General features: G+C 39.5%; 1 protein-coding gene across 1 annotated transcript in view; it reads left to right on the forward strand.

Moving 5' to 3' along the window:
• Positions 1 to 17733, forward strand: part of LOC128902072 (methyl-CpG-binding domain protein 2) — a 38825-nt gene that overhangs the window by 15462 nt on the left and 5630 nt on the right. Inside the window, exons 3-5 of the mRNA XM_054184420.1 lie at positions 3338 to 3475; positions 13066 to 13156; positions 13898 to 14075. Coding sequence (XP_054040395.1) covers positions 3338 to 3475; positions 13066 to 13156; positions 13898 to 14075 — 407 coding nt within the window. The remainder of the gene's footprint in view (positions 1 to 3337; positions 3476 to 13065; positions 13157 to 13897; positions 14076 to 17733) is intronic.

The following is a 17733-nucleotide window of genomic DNA, read 5'->3' on the forward strand; positions in this document are numbered from 1 at the left end:
GATCAGAAAGCCCAGATGTGACTACGATTAGAAAGGAAATAAAGTAGGAAAGTAGGAAGGTTGTAATTACAGTACTTAGGAATTGATCTGTTCTTAGTGTAAACAGTTTATCCTGTTTTCTAGTATGTAGCCTTGATAAAAAGTATATGGGATATCCACTGCTTGAACCTGTATTTCCTGCATAGTTTGTAATTCATCAGAGTTTCACTTTAATTCTGGGGGCCATATCATTAATATAGCTGAATTTTCTTAAGTTCTCACACTGCCTGAAGGAATCTCCCTTTTTATTTTTCTAAGTTTAACGGATTTATGTTTTAACTTCTCTTTAAGGCCAAAAGGAACCTGTAAATATTTTTCGTGAACTTGAAATGAAGACCTTTGTTCTAGAAATGTTTGCTAAACCAGATTTTTCATATGGCAGATGGCTCTGTAATATTATTGGTTTTCTCAGTTTTAATAGCTATTTCACCACTAATACTGATGCTACTGCCCAGAATGCCCTGGGGGCACGGACTTCAAAGCATCAAGTAGTACTTTGAACGTAATGTCACAAGATCAGGGGATGCGAAGCTTGTAGGATAGGCAGGGTCTATCAGGGTTCTGGACTGAATTAAGTTACGTGGTTTGAGGAAAGCTCATTGTCAAAACACTTTGTGCAAATATAAGTACAGGCGATTACTGTCTAGCTCTGGTTGGTGATTCTGTGCTCATCAGAGATGCTTTCATTATATATGAAAAAGTCTAACGTTGGGTTTACTATTGTCATCATCGGGTGGAAAAAAAATTTGAGCCCATAACCAGTATCCATCAAAGTATCTGAAAGTATTTTTCTAGCGTACTGGGTCTTCCTGGGTGAAACATTAGGAGAAGACTGATGTCTAGATTTATTTATAAGCTTAGATTCTCACTTTTGCTTTGTATAAAAAGGTCTGATGACTTCCGTGCTAATTGAACGGTAATTTCTCTGGTTGGTTAAAGCTATGAAGTGTCATCAGGCAGCAGTACTCGTGCCCTGTTGCCGTTTGCTCTGACCATGGAAACCCTGGTCCCAGTTAGACGAGCATCAACAGTGCGTTAGGGATGGAGCCGAAGGTGGAGATCTCTGAAGGTCTGCTGCTTTGCCCATTGGAAAGCAGTAACATTGCAAGACATGGAGACTAGTTAGTTTCTGGCTGTAAGTTTATAAACCACAAATGAATGAATTTCTGAAGAAAACTTCCATTGGGATTTGTGATTTTAGCCTTATTATATTTTAAAGAGTTAACTGCTACCTGGAAATGATGAAGAAAAGGGACACGTAAAATAACGAGGTATATTTAAAGGAGTGGTAGGAATAGAGACTTGTGATCAGAATTGCTCCCATTGAAAAGAATCAATTTCTAGAACTCTTTCAGAATTCACCTGTATGTTCTAGCCTTTTTCTTCTGTTGGTCTGGAAAACTGTTTTTGTTCTTATGGGAGCATGCGCAAATGAGTATTAAGCAAGGATTCCCAAAATGCTACGGCGCTAATTTATAAAATGAGTGTATGGATAGAGTCATACTGTTGAATAGCTAAGAATATGCATAGTGCTCTTGATAGATCACCTTCTCTACCATCATTTAGATTATCTTGAGATGCCTAGATAAATATGAAGCACTATTCTTATGTTTCTTCCTATCAATTACATTCCTTAGAATTACGTGGAGGAATTCCTTATTTTTTTCTACCAGGAAGGATCTAATAGTGCCATGTCATCCTGGATAGGTTATAGAAAGAGGCTCTTCCCTTGCCTCTCCCCCGACCCAACAGAAGTATCGAGCAGTTGGATAGGAGCAGCCAATATAATAACCACTGTAGTGTGTAAGGATGTATTTTGGGATTAAGTGGCTTGCCTGCAGAATGGTCTTCATGATGAAGATTACTTTCTCTGGAGTGCGGAGATGATACTCTCTTTATTGCTGGTTTATAGATTACGCACTGTACACGCATAGGAAGAATGACTTCACACTCAGTTGCTCCTCAGCCATCCCCCTTGCAGTAACAGAGGTGTGCTAAAATACAGGACGTTCTGATGATGGAGGAACTACCCTGTCAGATTGCTCTAGCAAAGCTCCAAAAGGAGGGATACATACTTTTAAAATAAGAATTTAATCTGAGACAGATGCAGTGAAGAGATGGCTTATTATGTAATAAGCCTAAGCCCTTTCGCGATATTTTTAATTTCATTTTTATGCAGATCATTAGAGAATATCTATAGTCAGTATTCTAGCTTTCAGCATCTGGAATTCCAGAGTGTTCAGTTTAGGAACAAACAATTTGTAAAGAAACATGTGCTCAAGGGTTCTTAACACAGCCTCTTTTGTGAAGTCACGTTGTCCAGATCGTATAATCTAAATATGGAGGACTTGAAGATTGAGATTTAATTCCCTTTTCTAAGCCCAAGAGATTGCATTTTCTCACAAGATTAGGAGTCTAAGTAAATCCTAATGAAAACTTTTTTACCGTCATCCTTGGATGGATTCTAATATCAGTGTTCATTGTGTAACTTCGGAGCTATGATCTCACAGCCAGTTATAAAGCTTCTGAGATCTGAAATACCACATAATAACTTTTTTTCTTTTGAAGAAAGTAGAGGTAAGCTTTTAAAAAGCAAAAGCTTAACCATTTTCCTTTGTGGGAAATTAGATACGGCAATTAGCGTATTGAAGCGCTTAGCACTCTCCTGCAAAATAGAGAACACGCTGTTTGATACGCGTTCATTGGGAAAATGTGTATTTAAAATAAACAAAAATGTTTGTTTTAAGTATCTGTCTTGTGTGGATATAATCAGTTCACAAACCTGATAAAAACTAACTTTGTCAAAAGACTTGCTCAAGTTGATACAGTTTTAGATTCTTTCCAGAATAAATTCCTGCACTTAAGAATTGTTTGACGTAGGAATTGCTTAGGAAATTTGTGACCGAAGTTATGTAGGAAGTTGCTGTCCTTTAAGACTTGGAACTCTATAAACTATTTGCTACAAACATATTTTCATGAAGCTTTGGAGATTTCATTTTGACATCTGGTTGTGAAGCCGTCTTTTTTCAGAATGAACAATTAACATACATTTTAACAACAGAAAAGATGAACTTTCAAGCGGTTTGATTCTTCCCAAGAAGGTGAAAATGTGTGGAGCCAGTTAAGTGTTATATATGTTTTTCTTTACAATGGATGACTCTAAAGGTTAGTTAAGAACAGCATTTAAGGGAAATCTTTACTCCAAAAAAAGCCTCCTTCTTTTGCACATCAGTAGAAGAGGGTGAATCCAAGTTTTGCATAAGTTTGGTTAAGTCACTTTTTTTCTTTTTTTTAACAGGGAAAACCAGACTTAAATACAACTTTACCAATCAGGCAAACTGCATCAATTTTCAAGCAACCAGTCACCAAAGTTACCAATCATCCTAGTAACAAAGTAAGATCTGATCCCCAGCGAGTGACGGAGCAGCCGCGACAGGTAAGAATTAAATCTGTTTCCATTGTTACCGCTCAGAAAGCTGAAACAGTGTTCTTGTTTTCAGCTGGCTTCAATTACAGATGAGAATTCCTATCTTGAAGGTTACTTATAGACATGTGTGCAATACATACAATTTTAAAAAAAATACAGAAGTAACAGTCAGTTCATATTGAGATTAATATTTCTTATTCCAAAACTTCATTCATATTTGATTACCACATTCCTCTTGAAATTCAGATGTACGCCGTACTGCTGCAATTGGGTATCAAATGTAAATTTTCATGTTCAGCTTCTTAATAGAAGTTTCTATAAAATACGCAGTTCTCATCAAGAAGTAATACTTCTCTTTTATATAGAAGAACTTTGTGCAAAATCAATAAAAATTTGTATTTTAAATCCCTCTTTTTTCACTCTGCTATAAATACAAGCCACAGTAACATAAACTCATCTTACACAAGTTCTCCTTTGGCTGCTTTTCTTTATATCAATGACAGATCACTGGTTCACACAATCCTTTTTTGTTTGGTTTGGGTTTTTTTTAATGGGGAGGAGGCAGCTGAGAAGAAACGGAAATCTAATTAATGAACGAATGATCGGCTAGATAGTGTAGTGTATATTGGATTGAGGTATTGTTTTTAAGTCTGCCTTGTATTTTTTGAGTCACAGCATTACTACCATCAAATTGAAACACCTTAATCTATCTTAGGAGTGCAGAGGTGAGAAGAAAATGCAGAGGCATGTTCAAATTTGTGTACGCTCGTATGTCACTAACTTTTAACCACATTTCCTTTGAAACTCAAGCTGTCTCTAATATTGCACTTTCAAACATCTTGAATGCTGTTCTTGTAAGAAATAACATAAGGAATTTAGACTCTGCATCCTCTAAATTCAGGTGAGAAAGAAAAAGAAGAAATATCGAGCCGTATTGGATCCTCTTGTTGAGATGTCTTTTAGCAAGATTTGAAGGCCTCAGCTAACCTCACTGTTGGTCCCGTGAAGTTCAACAGGGGCCATGTAAGTGTATCACGTTCAGATCTAAAAGATGCATAATTGCATGTGTCTGTTGATTCTCTTCACATTCTTTGGGTTTTCCTTGTGAACTACTACACTCTGTGTGTCAGCAGTTTCCTTTTGGTCCTGTCTGCTGGAGCAGGAATAATCCCCAAAGCATATGAAAGTTATGGCACCTTTGTGGCAAGAGAAATGGATGTCTGGCAATTCATATCTTGATGGATTCCAAACCCTTTCACGCTTGCCTATTTCCTCCCTTTTTTTCTTTCTTCCAGAATCTTTTCTTCAAATAGACGGTAACTGAAATCTTTAGGAATGCATCCCTTGTCTTTTGAGAATGACTATCCAGTGAAGATTTGCAGAATAGGCTATTTTCAAACATACCCGAGTTAAATCTTTGCCTCCTTAAGAAAGGTTCTAACAGATTAAGCTGTAGCAAGGTCTTTGAGAATATATCATCTGCTGATCTCTGTGTCAGCATTCTTTTTCAATCAAATTCTTTTCTCCTTGCTTGCAACAGTATATCTTTGGAAGAGGCCGCTTTAAACACTGTTCTCATTCTGTGTTGCCATACTTCATTTGGAAGAAACACTAGCTCTGTTTGCGTTAAATGTGGAATAGTAAATCTCACGTATCTAACAGCAAAGCAAATCTTGGTGTGTCTTTCCCTTGCCTTTCTCCAAGCTAGAATGCTGCTTTGAGCTGTTTCCTGCTTTGTCATCGTTCTGAGTAATGGTGATTGACAGAGGTGGGGGACTTGGGAAAAGGAGAGATTGTTACAGTTGTTTTTACTGAAAATTTGAGTATTTTCAGTAATTGAGAATTCAGTAAATTGAGAATTTTCAGTAAAATTTTCATTAAAAAATCTGGAACAAAGCAATTTAATGTAGGTAGTATGCTGTCAGTTGCTGGAGAATCTTAAGCAAATTGACAGCTTTCATAAACAATTTCCAACGATCCGGTTTCTTTACGCACAGATTTCCATCACTCAATTATCGATATCTCTTTGGTGTTAGTAACCAAAAGCATGGAGGAACTCCAGTCATTGATCATGTGGGCACCCTATATATACATACATATCTGTCACTCGAGATACGATTGTTGGACAAACGTAGCCTTGCAAATGTGTTTGAATTCTCTTCCCCTCCAGTTAAAGCCTGTAGTTGCCTTACATAAAAAATCCCTACATGTGTCACTGTCTTCTCCTTCTCTGACACTCAGGTGTGCAAACATTCCTCTACATGGACTGTAAATATATCAGTGTTGGCTATTCAAGTGAATGCTGCAACACTGACTGTACTGCCTATTTGTATATAAAGCTTATTCAGTTACCACTTCCAGTGTCATTCCTCCCTGTTTCTTCAATCCTTGGCCCAAATCCCTTATGGGATTTTTGTTCGGTAGTTCTAGATAGCCAGCTCTGAAAGCTTTATGTGCTTCTATCTGTTGTACCTCCCTTTTCAAAAGACAGTCGAACCAGAATTCCCTGAAAATTCTCTTTGGCCTGCCTCCTTACGTAGAGATCAAAATCAATGAGTAGTGTAGTTCCTTTGGCAGTCAGTAGTTTTTTTCATGACCTGAGAGGGAGAAGACATGCTTATTGGTGTTGGCAGGGAAGATGTTTGGCAGCGGCTCTTCTTTAAGCAGTAAACCCTGTGGTAGTTCTTGGAAAGATAAACTAATAACAGCTTGCCTATGATCTTCATATAGGTAAATCTGTCAATTAGAGCAGCGGAGCTTTGTGGCAACTGCTGGGTCCGTATATTCAGCTTGCTGGTTCGTTCCACACAGGTGACACAAGGTTGTCTTAAGCCTTTTTCAAGCAACAGCTCTGCAAGACAGCATCTTAAAGCCATTCACAGCCATTCTTAAAGGTATTATAGATTAGTGATTATCAGAGTGGAGAACTTCACCCAAGAGAAAATGGAAATGTTCTGGAGAACCCTGGAAGTGGGTAGTGTCAGAACTTGAGCTGTGTGTGTATGCAGGCATGCTCTGCAGGGTCTTCTAGTACTCACTAGACTTCTCTTAACTATGAGTCTTCTTCCTCTGTGTGGCTTTTCAAATACCGGTACCAGTCAATCCATGAAGATTTCTTGAATTCTTCATATCTAATCAAATTATAGGAGTATCTGTAAGTTCCTAAATAGCAAATCTCCTAGCCTCCATTGCATCTTTCTTCAAAGTGCTTTACCGTCTCTTTTTGAAGTATCAACCTGCTCAAAATATTTTGACTCTCCATAACCTTAATTAGGATAGGTTTTCTTACTATTTCGGTGGCTTTGGGTTTCTTTCCCTTGCAGAGTCTACTGATAAACCGGTGTAAGAAAAGGAATCCTGAAAGATTGCTAGTGGGCCCTGCAAGGAAGAAAAAAAACCAAACCCAAACCCCCTTGGTTTAGCCTCCTCTCCACTGTTAGACTTAGTACGTTTTGATAAGGTACGATACATTCTTGATTAATTTAAGGGTAGTGGTTTGGATTTTAAAAAGTCAGATGAGCATTGCTGAAATTGAAACTGGACTTAGTGATGAATCAAAAAATCGTGCAGCTGTATCTGTCATCTTACTCTTAAGTGGTGTTGAGTATTTTCTTAAAATCACTTTTTTTCTCCCTCATTCGTATTTAGCAAAAAAGCCACTAGATGTAGCAGTACTTCAGGGCACGTTAATGCTCCACTTCTGCTTCTGGATTTGAGTATTCCTCAAGGAGAAGAGTGAATGTGAAGCAGAGGAAGTCCTGTAACTATCCAAAACTATTATAGGCAGTAAATCTTTTATGTAATCACTTAAACTGGAGTTAATTGCCTGTCAGGCGTTCCGTACCTAACTGGATCAACAGGAATGGTGCTGCAAATCAAACTTCTTTCTTACAGATCATTGCCTTTTGTACCTTGGTGCCTCCAAAAGGTCCAGGTCTGTGTCCTACGTAGAGCACTTACCTGCTTCTTCCTGTGTTAGAGCCTCTTGGTTCACGCTGTTCCACGCTTATTAACCTTTTACAGGGTTGCATACAAAACTCACTCTTTTACCTCTGTGTCCCAAATGTACCTGAGGTGTTGCTTTGGGAGAGGTTTGACTCCTGAGGACCCACTGATCACTAGTTAATTCTGATGTGCGCTGTTGGTTGTGGTGGTAGAGATATTTGAAACCATACTGGTAAAGCTGGTGTTTATGTAAGCGGTAATCATAATGCTGAATTTGCAAAGCATTGACCTCCGGATCTTCCTGATACGTGTGGCTAATAACGTTCCATGAACATACCTCGAGTGTTTAAAAGAGGGCTATCCTTCTTTTCAAAGCTCATTTTGAGAAAATCAGGTAGTCGGTGTTACGTGATCTGATTCCTCTAGTTCTGTGGCAGACAACCGCCTTTAAAAACCACCTTAGGACAAATCTGAGTCTATTTTCTTTTTAAAAACACCTTAGGATAAACCTGATATATTTACTTATAACATCATCTATCTGTAGGCCAGAAGTACTCTTTAAAATTGATTTGAAAGTCTCTTTTATACTTACTGTCACGTATTTTTGCAGTGGATTGTATTGTAATGGATTATTGAATAGGATTATATATGAAAAATTAAATCTGACCGTAGTCATTTTTTGGCATAAGATATATGCAGTCTAAAAAGCCTAATTCATGAGAAAAATTGCAGGATGTCATTTTATGTATGTCTTCTTGTGAGCGGTTCTTAACAAGAAAGACACGTTTAGTTCTTAGCACTTTGTATTTTGTCAAATAGATGTGATTTTCTTTCCTGTGGATCAACTTAAAGGATCCACAGTCCAACATAACATAACATTTCCAACATAAAGTTGGAAATCTTCAGCTTCTTGGTTAATATCTGTTAGAATTACCAAAAAGAGGGATGGAAGGAACCCAATGAGATTAAGTTTCATCTCCCTCTCCCGGGCAACTAAAGGAACGCTGAAATTTTGATTGGCTGCAGCAGAGCCGAGCAACTCAGCAACTGGATCTAAAAAGAGGAAAGAAGTTTCCCTGATTTCTGGAGAAATTCTCATTCCTTTCAAATTATTCCGTGGAGGCTTTGAAAAGATGTCTCTTTAATCATATTTCCTCATTTAACCGCCTGTAATGTCAATCACTTGAGCAGTTTCCCAAATGGTAACTGGCATTCTGGTCTCACCTATGTTTTAAGATGTTTTAAAGGCTAACAAAATTGCAGGCTGCCTGTGTCTGCAGTACAGTATAGATATGTTGACTGTATTTTATGTACAGACTTAAAAATCAGTCACCCTCCGAGCGTATGTGCTTTCATTTTAAAAATAACAGAATTGGAATGGTTTCCTTTCCAGCAAAAATTTCCTGTAGGCTTCCATTGCTTGAGCAACTGCAAATTGACTTCTATTTAGCTAAGGAAAAGGAGCAGCTCATAATATGTTTGTATTTGGTGGCTCTTGCAATAGAGAGGCTAATCTATCATTTCTTTGTTGTCTGAATGAGAAATAATAGTTGCTTAGGAGATTGTGTTTTTTACAGAGATTACGGGTTAGATTATAATTCACTGTTAGTCACAAAGAGCTTTTCTTGGACAAGAAACAATTATGGAGGAAGCAATATTTTATAATTCTCCAAACAAAGAACTGCAGAAGCACAGCTGTAGTACAGCTCTGCCATTATGGAGTCGCGGAACAACAAGGAAGTGAAAATCCTGCTCCACCCTGGGGACTTTGGCGTTGCATTCCTCTGCTGCCTCCTCTGCCACAGGAAAAAACCCAGGGCTGCCCTTAGGATAGTAAGTTTGAGCGATAAGGGATACGTTTCTTGCTCGGCAGGAGGTTATTGCGTAACAGGTCACTTTTGGCATAATGCATATTGATTAATTTCCTGGTAAATGGAGCGCTTGGCCGCTGGGTCTTTCTGAATATAGAACGTTCAAACCATCAGTAAATGAAGGACCTGGGTTTTAGGCTCTCTTTCAGTGTGTGTTCACTAACCACTACTTCAAACAAAACTGCGATAAAGCCATTTTTCATCCTCCAACAAGATGAATACCCATAACTGACTGATGAATCCTCGGAGTGGTTATTCATTTTGCATTAGTAATGAAACAGGACATCAAAACAATGATGAATCTTGAAATCCGGTTCTTCTCTCATTCCTTCCTATCCTGGTCCCGTCAGGATTCTCACTACTGAATAGCAGGGTCTCATCTTTGCTAATGCTTCTTTCCTTGAGGCACGAATCTTGCTTTTCTGGCTGCACTGGTGCGTTCTCAGCAGGAGGAAGGAAGACTGGAACCTATCAGCCTGCCCTGCGCTTCAGGGATTACGGTACTCTCCAGGGAACTCAAGCTGAGAAAAGCCCACAATCTGGATAACTCACTCCATTTTCCAAGGAAACCTCTAATTGTGCGGTAAAGTAAGGTTATTATGCAGAAGGTGGCCTCTGTTGCTGGCAGTCATTTATGGAATGGGAGTAGCTGCACTGCGTGAAGGGCTGTTGCTTGTTTTCTGAAGCCCGGGTGGCTTTGGGCAGGAGACAAATGCCAAGGGGACAATCTGCCTAGGCCATGGCCTACGGATGCTGATGCCTAACTCAAACTAAATGGGATTTTTATGAATTGCTCCTAATTTTGGTGCCTGATTCTCTGCTTAGCGGAACACAAAGCCTATGAACCTGAGTTTTACTTTCTCTTTTTCTGCTCCCGCTCTCACTAATGGTGAGAGAGTTGCAAGTTAAATAATGTAAGCTATTTTTAGGGCAGATACTCTGCGCGTCGAGACTTGCGTGATCTTTTTGAATGCGTATTTCCGTTGCTGCGGAATGGTTGCGTCTTCATCATGTAAATGGAGTAACAGAAAAGCTTTTTCTGAATTTGTATCAGCAGCTTCCTTCCCTCTCTCTCTGTCCCTTAATAACTATTCCTGGTGCAGCTGGTAGGGAAATACTTGTCCAGGACTGATCCAGCTCAGAATCTTCAGTAGGATGCAGGAAAAAATACAGGGGTTCAGAGGGGACTCCTAAGTTCAAGCTTCATAATAAAACTCGAGGAATGCGATTCATATCTGAGCAAAAAATTAGTAAGTGTGACTTGTGAGATCTGGGGAGATGAAAATTTGGACCACCAGCATTGTCATTTGTAAATAACTGTATGTAATGGTGCTGGAAGCTTTGTGCGAGGAATATGCTTCGCTTCAGTCTTGTTTTAACAGGTGTGTCTAAGTGCCAAGTGCTTTTTTTCTACCTGACATTGGCCTCAAAGTCATCTGAGGGGTTGATAGTTGTGTGGACTTTGCCCTGTGTTTGCAATCGGTGCTTAAAGAGCTGAGCGAGTGCTGGTGTCGGAAGCTCCACCTTCTTGATATTGCACTACGCTTTCCAAATCTTCTGAGCTTTCATATGGGTTAGTTGTCCTTCTTCAAGAACCTCTCTCTCCTACACAGGACCATCCTGATTACTCATTCCCTCTGTGGTGTGTACTGAGCTGATTTGAGTGGGAAACTGAAGAATCAAAAGCCAGAAATATTTGATTGTAGTTGGTGCTGTATTTGCTGCTGTAGACCCAATTAATTTTATCCTGCATGAAGAGAGGCTGTGCTTGTGTTTAGCTGTAGCATATAAAAACATGGCTCGGATTTGGAGTTGGTGGCCCTTTTGTTTATTTCTAAAAGTCGATGAAATGCAGAAGGGGAACAAAGGGTGAATTCTTTTAACAGCGGAAAACATGAATAAGCTTTGTAGAGGCTTTATCAAGATGGGAAGCTGACCTCGTGATGAAATGTTGAATTGATAGGATTTTACTTTGACTTCGTTTATCTGAATCCTAATATTCCCGTTCGAATTTGGCTAGTGAGTTGCTGGGTTTGCCTTTGTGACGAAGGATTTCTTTAGCGTTCTAGACAGCTTTAAGGCGCTGCCGTTTCATCCCCAGAGCCATAAGGACTGCTACAAGGCATCGAGAGTGCTTTCTTGGGGTGGGGGCTTGGCCATAGTGGTAAACAGCAGGAGCGAATGGCTGGGGGTACTAGATATTTACCATTTAACAGGGTAAAAGAGGCGCCTTGATGCTCAACTAACCATGTAGCTCAAACCTGGGTTGGAATGTTGAAAATGAATTCTAGTTACAAGCGAGGAGTCGGTTTACTGGAAGCATTTGAAGTTTAAGTAGCTCTAGTAAAATGAGACACAAGTGGAATGGGTATTTTCAAAAAGCTGTCAAATCACAGAGATATCAAGAACATGTGAAATGTAGTTCACAAAAAACCTAAAGAGCTTGCTTAGGTGATCCTGTGGGGGTTTTCTAAGCCACTTAGGTCTAAACTCGGTTACAAATGTGTCCTGTGGTCCAGAGAAGAGCACTAAAATAAGTAGATCTCTATAAAATGGCATAGTAATCTCTCAGGCAATACAAGTATCATTCAACCTACTGATTCACAAAGCTGTACAGACTTGTTGTGGAGATTATTGCGTTTTTCTTAGCATAACTGCATGGTATATTTTCCATCAGTAGTATACTCTTAATGCTAAGGTAGATGCTCCTTGTTGCTTTTCTCTTTGCTGTTACTACCTCTGTAACTGAATTTTTTTTTTTTTTTTTTTTTTTGGAATAAGAATCATTGCTGTAAATGCTTCAGTTATGATGTCATGACACTAGCAATATAGGGTTCCATAGACAATGAAAGAGGATTTTCTAGCTGTTTCACTTCCAGTTTGAGAGCAGAATCTGACATTCGAAAGCCCTGCCTTCAACTGAGGCTTTTGGTTACCCAGCTGCAACCAAGAATTTCCTAGGAATGAGAATAACTGCATGTCTAGTTTTTTCTCTCAGGTTTTGGAGGCATGAAAAGAAATACATTTGGTTTTTTCCCCCCTCCCTTATATCCTGCAGAAAAATCAAACTATTTCTGAATGCCCTTTCCCCAGGAAATTGCATAGCGACGTTCTTGCTTACCTCCTTATTAAGATTGTTAAATGTAGCTTCCCAGGGAATGGAAATCAACTTTTTAACTAGCTTTCATCACTATCTTGTGAAATAGAAAAGCCCCATTTTAAAGAACAGACGTGGCTGATCTCCAGCCCAGAACTTCAGGAGGAGTCTTTGGACCACTAAGATCGGAGTGAGTAGGGAAATCTGGATCATTAAACAAAAATCTCTTAGGTTAAGAAACTGGTTTCTGTGAGAAACGGAAATGTTCCCAGCTACTAAACAAGACGATAGAAAGTAAAATGAAAGCTGTGATTCTATTTCCAGCTAAGTCGAGAGATCTATAGAGCGTCGGAAAGGGCGAGGTCGTGGAGCCAGCACAGCTCTGTAGCTGCTGGTTGGCATTGCGGTTGGTGCTCCAGCGGGCAGAGCCGTCCCCAGTGCCTCAACACACACTGCATAATTCCATACAAGCACGTTCCCGATGGCTAAAACTCCATCAGCAGATGGAATATTACCTTTTTGGTAGCTTGTGACTGTTAGGTTGATTGTTTGGTAAGCTGGTAAGCACTGTCTGTCTTTTATTGTTCTGATGCTGTTTTGATCTTGAAGACTGTTTATTTCCATTAGCTGATTTAGGGGATTTTTTTAATTGTTTCTAATGAGCGATCTTCTTTTCTCTTTTTCAGCTTTTCTGGGAGAAAAGACTACAAGGCCTCAGCGCGTCGGATGTCAGCGAACAAATCATAAAATCCATGGAGCTACCTAAAGGTCTTCAAGGTATTGTGTTCCCTTACTGCAGTTGCTTCAGATCCACCAAGTTGTTTGTGCTTAAAAAGGACGGAGTTTTTGATGCTCTTAACAAGTTTTCAGTTGACAGTCCGATTAAGTAAACTTCAAGTTGTAAATGTTCTTGCTGACAAAATACCTCAGTCTCCAAAACTCTGCTTATTTTTAGTTCATTTATGTAGTTAATATAAACCACGCTTCAGAACTGCACTCTTATTGGTGAAAGTTGATCTAAAGTATGTTTGAGTCATAGTTCAAAATTAATAACTTTGTTCCACTGCTTGGGAGATTTTCTCAGGAATTTGAGGGTTGTAAAAATCTCCAGTGTTTATTTTCCAGAATTAATTTAATACTTTGTAGCATTAAAGCAAAGACTCTGCTGGCATGGATTAATACTGTGAAGCTGCAAAGGAACTATTTCAATATGTGACTCATAAATTTATGATGTGATCATCTTTATTAAAAAATTAATGATGTTGTGATTGCTAGTGTAAGCAAAAAACCTAGCCAATTTTAGAAATGAGATGCCTTTTGAAACGCTAACTTACACTTAACTGAGAACTGTGCTATTACAAAGCCATTTTTAAGAACTTGCATTTAACTGTTTAGACGATACAGCCACGTATCCGGTTGTATCGTGAGCGTACGTAACCTTACAAACCGAGAAGAGCTCTGCCGCTGGAAGTTGTATATGAAATGCGAATGGTAACTATTCAATTATCTTTGATTTAGGAGTTGGCCCGGGTAACAATGACGATACCCTGTTATCAGCTGTTGCTAGCGCTTTGCACACCAGTTCCGCGCCTATCACGGGGCAGCTCTCTGCAGCTGTTGAGAAGAATCCGGCCGTCTGGCTTAATACATCTCAACCCCTCTGCAAAGCTTTCATAGTCACGGATGATGACATTAGGTAAGTTTTAGAAAGTCTTCGGAAAAACGAAAAGCAAGTTCAATTAGATTCCTTCCTGGCTCAGCGCAGTCCTGGAGATAACGGAAGAGAAGTGTCAACCTTTTTCTTGTACCTCTAGTTCAGTAACTTGAAAAAATGAAAACCTGGGTTCTTTCTTTGTGGTCAAAAAAGTAATATAAAATATTCACTAAGGTATGAGTCACAATCCACATTTTCTTTCCCAAGAGAGTGCCCTAAACATTAAGCTGTAGTCATGATCAATATTGGCTTTTTTCCTTCGCATTTCTGGTTTGGTCAAGTTAATTTGTTGATCTCATTTAAAAAGTAAGTAATTTCAACAATGGAGAATAAGAATATTCCCCTATAGCGTATAGCTTTGTGGCTAATACACTCTTTTAAAGTGAGAGATCGGGATATGATATGAAGAGCACAGATAGATCTTTTCACATATGGGCAACGATTTTGGTTTTTTAATAGCTGCATTGTTAATTTTCTTCTCAAAGAAAAACTCATCCTTTTTTTGGATACTGAATGCAGGCTCTCTGAGCGAAGAGACAGATTTCTTGTTGCATTGACTAATTGTCAGAGTGTGGCAAGACACGGGGCACAATCCCGTCATCCACTTATTTTTTAGTATTGCTTAACGTGAATCAACACGTGGGATGAAAATTGCATTTAGTATCACATTTTTGGTTAAATTCTAGGTTGCGTAGGGAAACTGAGGACCAAACTTGGATCTTGCCACTTAGTGGAATTCACTCAGCACCAGAGTCCACTGCTATCACATTCTTTTCTAAGATGGCTAGCTGAAGCTCCTGCAGAGCTAGTGTGAGGTACAGAATTATCCGATTCCTGGTCCTTTGCTTAGGGATTTACTTTGCTTTATTTTCTTAAACATCAACTTGAAATGCTTTCAGAAGGTAAGCTCTTCTGGCTTTGCTACAGAAAGTTACAAGGCAGGATGAGAAACTTTCTGAGAGCTGTTGACAACGTTTATTTTTTATTGGAAACAAAATTACTTCTTTCCTATTTAGTTGTTTTTAGAAAGCAGATTCTGAATTCGTAGTCAGACAGTACTGACAACTCAGGCGGGACACAGATTCTGAACTGGGGCAGCTCTGCCTCTGTGAATATGCTGCCAGTTTGGTGCCTCTGATGGTTCGTGACTTCGTCGGCAGCTCACTCCAAAAGGATTAAATATTCTTAGAAGTTACCGTTTCATACTGTTTGGGCGAAGCTGGCTTTCATTTGAAAACCATCCAGAAAACGCATTGCATGAAGAAGCAGTATCAGAGTACGGCACCTGTTCTCACTAAGGAAAGCAATACAATTGCTTTCTGAATTTATATATTGCTAAGGAAAAAATTCACCATTGGGGATATCTGGTCAGGTACCAGCAGATATTCTCTTGTGCTATAAAATCTTCAGGGACATCATAGCAATTGTTTACATCTAATAAACCAGCTGTCAGCTTGACTCGTGTTTAACTTGAAGTATTCACGGTCGTCTAATAATGGTAAATCTCTTTCATAATCAGAGTAAAATGCAAAATTTCCTTTTTTGGTTCAGCACGTTCGCTAGGAAAACATTAAATAACCTCCCATAAACGCATGGTTATGAAACAACCGTGCTTCCTTATCACTAGGGACAAGCACCTATTTTTTTTTTTTTTTCTCAGTTGTGGGCTACACCTTCTGAATAGTTTTGGGCTTCTTAATGCTAGTCCTGTGAAAGGTAAGCGTGTAAAATGAGTATGGTGTGGGTCCCGGTGGTCTTTACAGCCAAGTATGAGCCTCCTGAGGCAGGCTTTTAGAATTCCCCGTTTACTCTCTTGTCCTGTACTGAGATCATTTACCTTGAGACTTCTCTTTTAGCTCCTTTTCCGAGCAGCCTCTAGTTATGTTCTTTGTAACTGTGCCGTTGAGTCGCCTCCGTTTCCATGGAAGGCTGAGAGTGACAACCTTTGTGTCTCTGCTAGATAACTGCTTTAACCAGTTTCTCTCTTTTGGGATGAACTGGGGAATGCTGTCTTCTGAAAATAACAAATAGGTGGATTGTTTTTTCCAGTTGGATGAAGTTTTGCAATATATTATAAAATTCAGACTCACAGCTCTGTTCTGCTTCGTACTCCATTCTGTCAGTCTTTTCAAATATCTCTCTCTTCAGTGGGATTTTCTAAAGCTGATAGTTTTCAGGGGATTTCTTTTCCTAAAGCATGTAAGTCGTTTCTGAAAATCCCACCTTTCAGTTTTCAACAGCCCTTTTCTCTTGCCCAGTTTAGGCTCTTTGCTGAGCACTTCCCGTCACCTGGTGGGTTTTGTTCCTGAGCTTTCTCGGGTATCTCTGCAATTGCCCTTTTCAAATAGCATGGCAACGGGACTTCTGCATTTTCTTAGGGGTAGCCGTAACCTGTTAAATTTTCCACAGCGTAACAGTTAACGTAGTAGGTCTGGCTGTGTCGTGGCCCTGCACAGTAGTGGGTAAGAAAAAGTACCTCTTAATCTGTCTAAAAAGTAAGCTGCGTTTACCAGGAGACAGGAATGGAGAGTAATTCAAGTTTAATGCTCTCTAAGTTTGTTTGGCATGCGTTTAAGAACGTCTGAATCTTAAGCTATATGAACCTTGGTCCAAGCTAGTCAGCTGTAGCTTAGTCCCTCACAATATTCCTCAATACCCTATACAAATCTCACTTTCGGTACGACGGACCAAAGCCCGTGAGAACTGTAATGTGCCAAAGGAAGAAAATGAGAGATGGAGAGCGTTTCCACAGTCTGAGCTCTCCTCAGGAGTAAGAAAATTGGAAGGTAAAGTCATGTGTGTTGCAGGGAGGCAAAACCCTAAATAATCCTTATCAATCTCAGCTACAAAATAAACTTTCTACCCTAGATCTAAAGAGGAATTTAACACAACGTGTGCCAGGAAAGCACGATAACTAGGCATCTGAGAGTTTCTGTAATTAGCATTTAGAGTATGCCATCTCAACAGTGCTTAATTTCTGCTGAGAGGCAAGGAGGAGATGGGAAAGATCTGTTGGAAGTGATGTGTTGGAGTGGTGTATGCATGGGGGGGAGTTACCAGATGCCCCTAAACCTGAGTTTAGTATAATATAGCAAATACAGTCAACATACCAGTAATTAATTCTCCTTTCAGCAGTGCTTCTCAGGTCTGGTTAGGGCAAGACTTCTGGAATCCCTGCTGCTGAGAAGCTCTAGAGTATGGAGTTTTTTTTAAGAACAGAGTAAATATTAATGTAAGCACTTACAGTGATGGCTCTTGATTAGAGTGTCTTCAAAAAATACTATATTTGAATGTACTGGAAGAGCAGGGGAAAAGGGGTATTGCCTCCCTCCCAACACAGAGGGAAGTGGAACTGGTGTTCAGACAAGGACAAGTTGGTTCTGTGGATTTTTCCCATCTAATCTGACACCCATCCTACATGTAAAGGTCCCTTTGTGTTTCTGCTGCAGCTAAATGCTATTACTAGAAGTATATGGAGCACATATTGCAGTGCCAGCACATAAGGAACTGAATCAAATGGATCCTCGATAGGTTTAGCAATCTAGAAAAATAGATGGAGAGATCGGAGGGCAGGTTGGCGCAGCATCATAGTTTGGTGGCATATGGTAGTGTGGAATCACACGTGTCTTTAAAGCGTGCA

The sequence above is a fragment of the Rissa tridactyla genome, chromosome W (genome assembly GCF_028500815.1).
Source record: "Rissa tridactyla isolate bRisTri1 chromosome W, bRisTri1.patW.cur.20221130, whole genome shotgun sequence".
Lineage (NCBI taxonomy): Eukaryota > Metazoa > Chordata > Aves > Charadriiformes > Laridae > Rissa > Rissa tridactyla.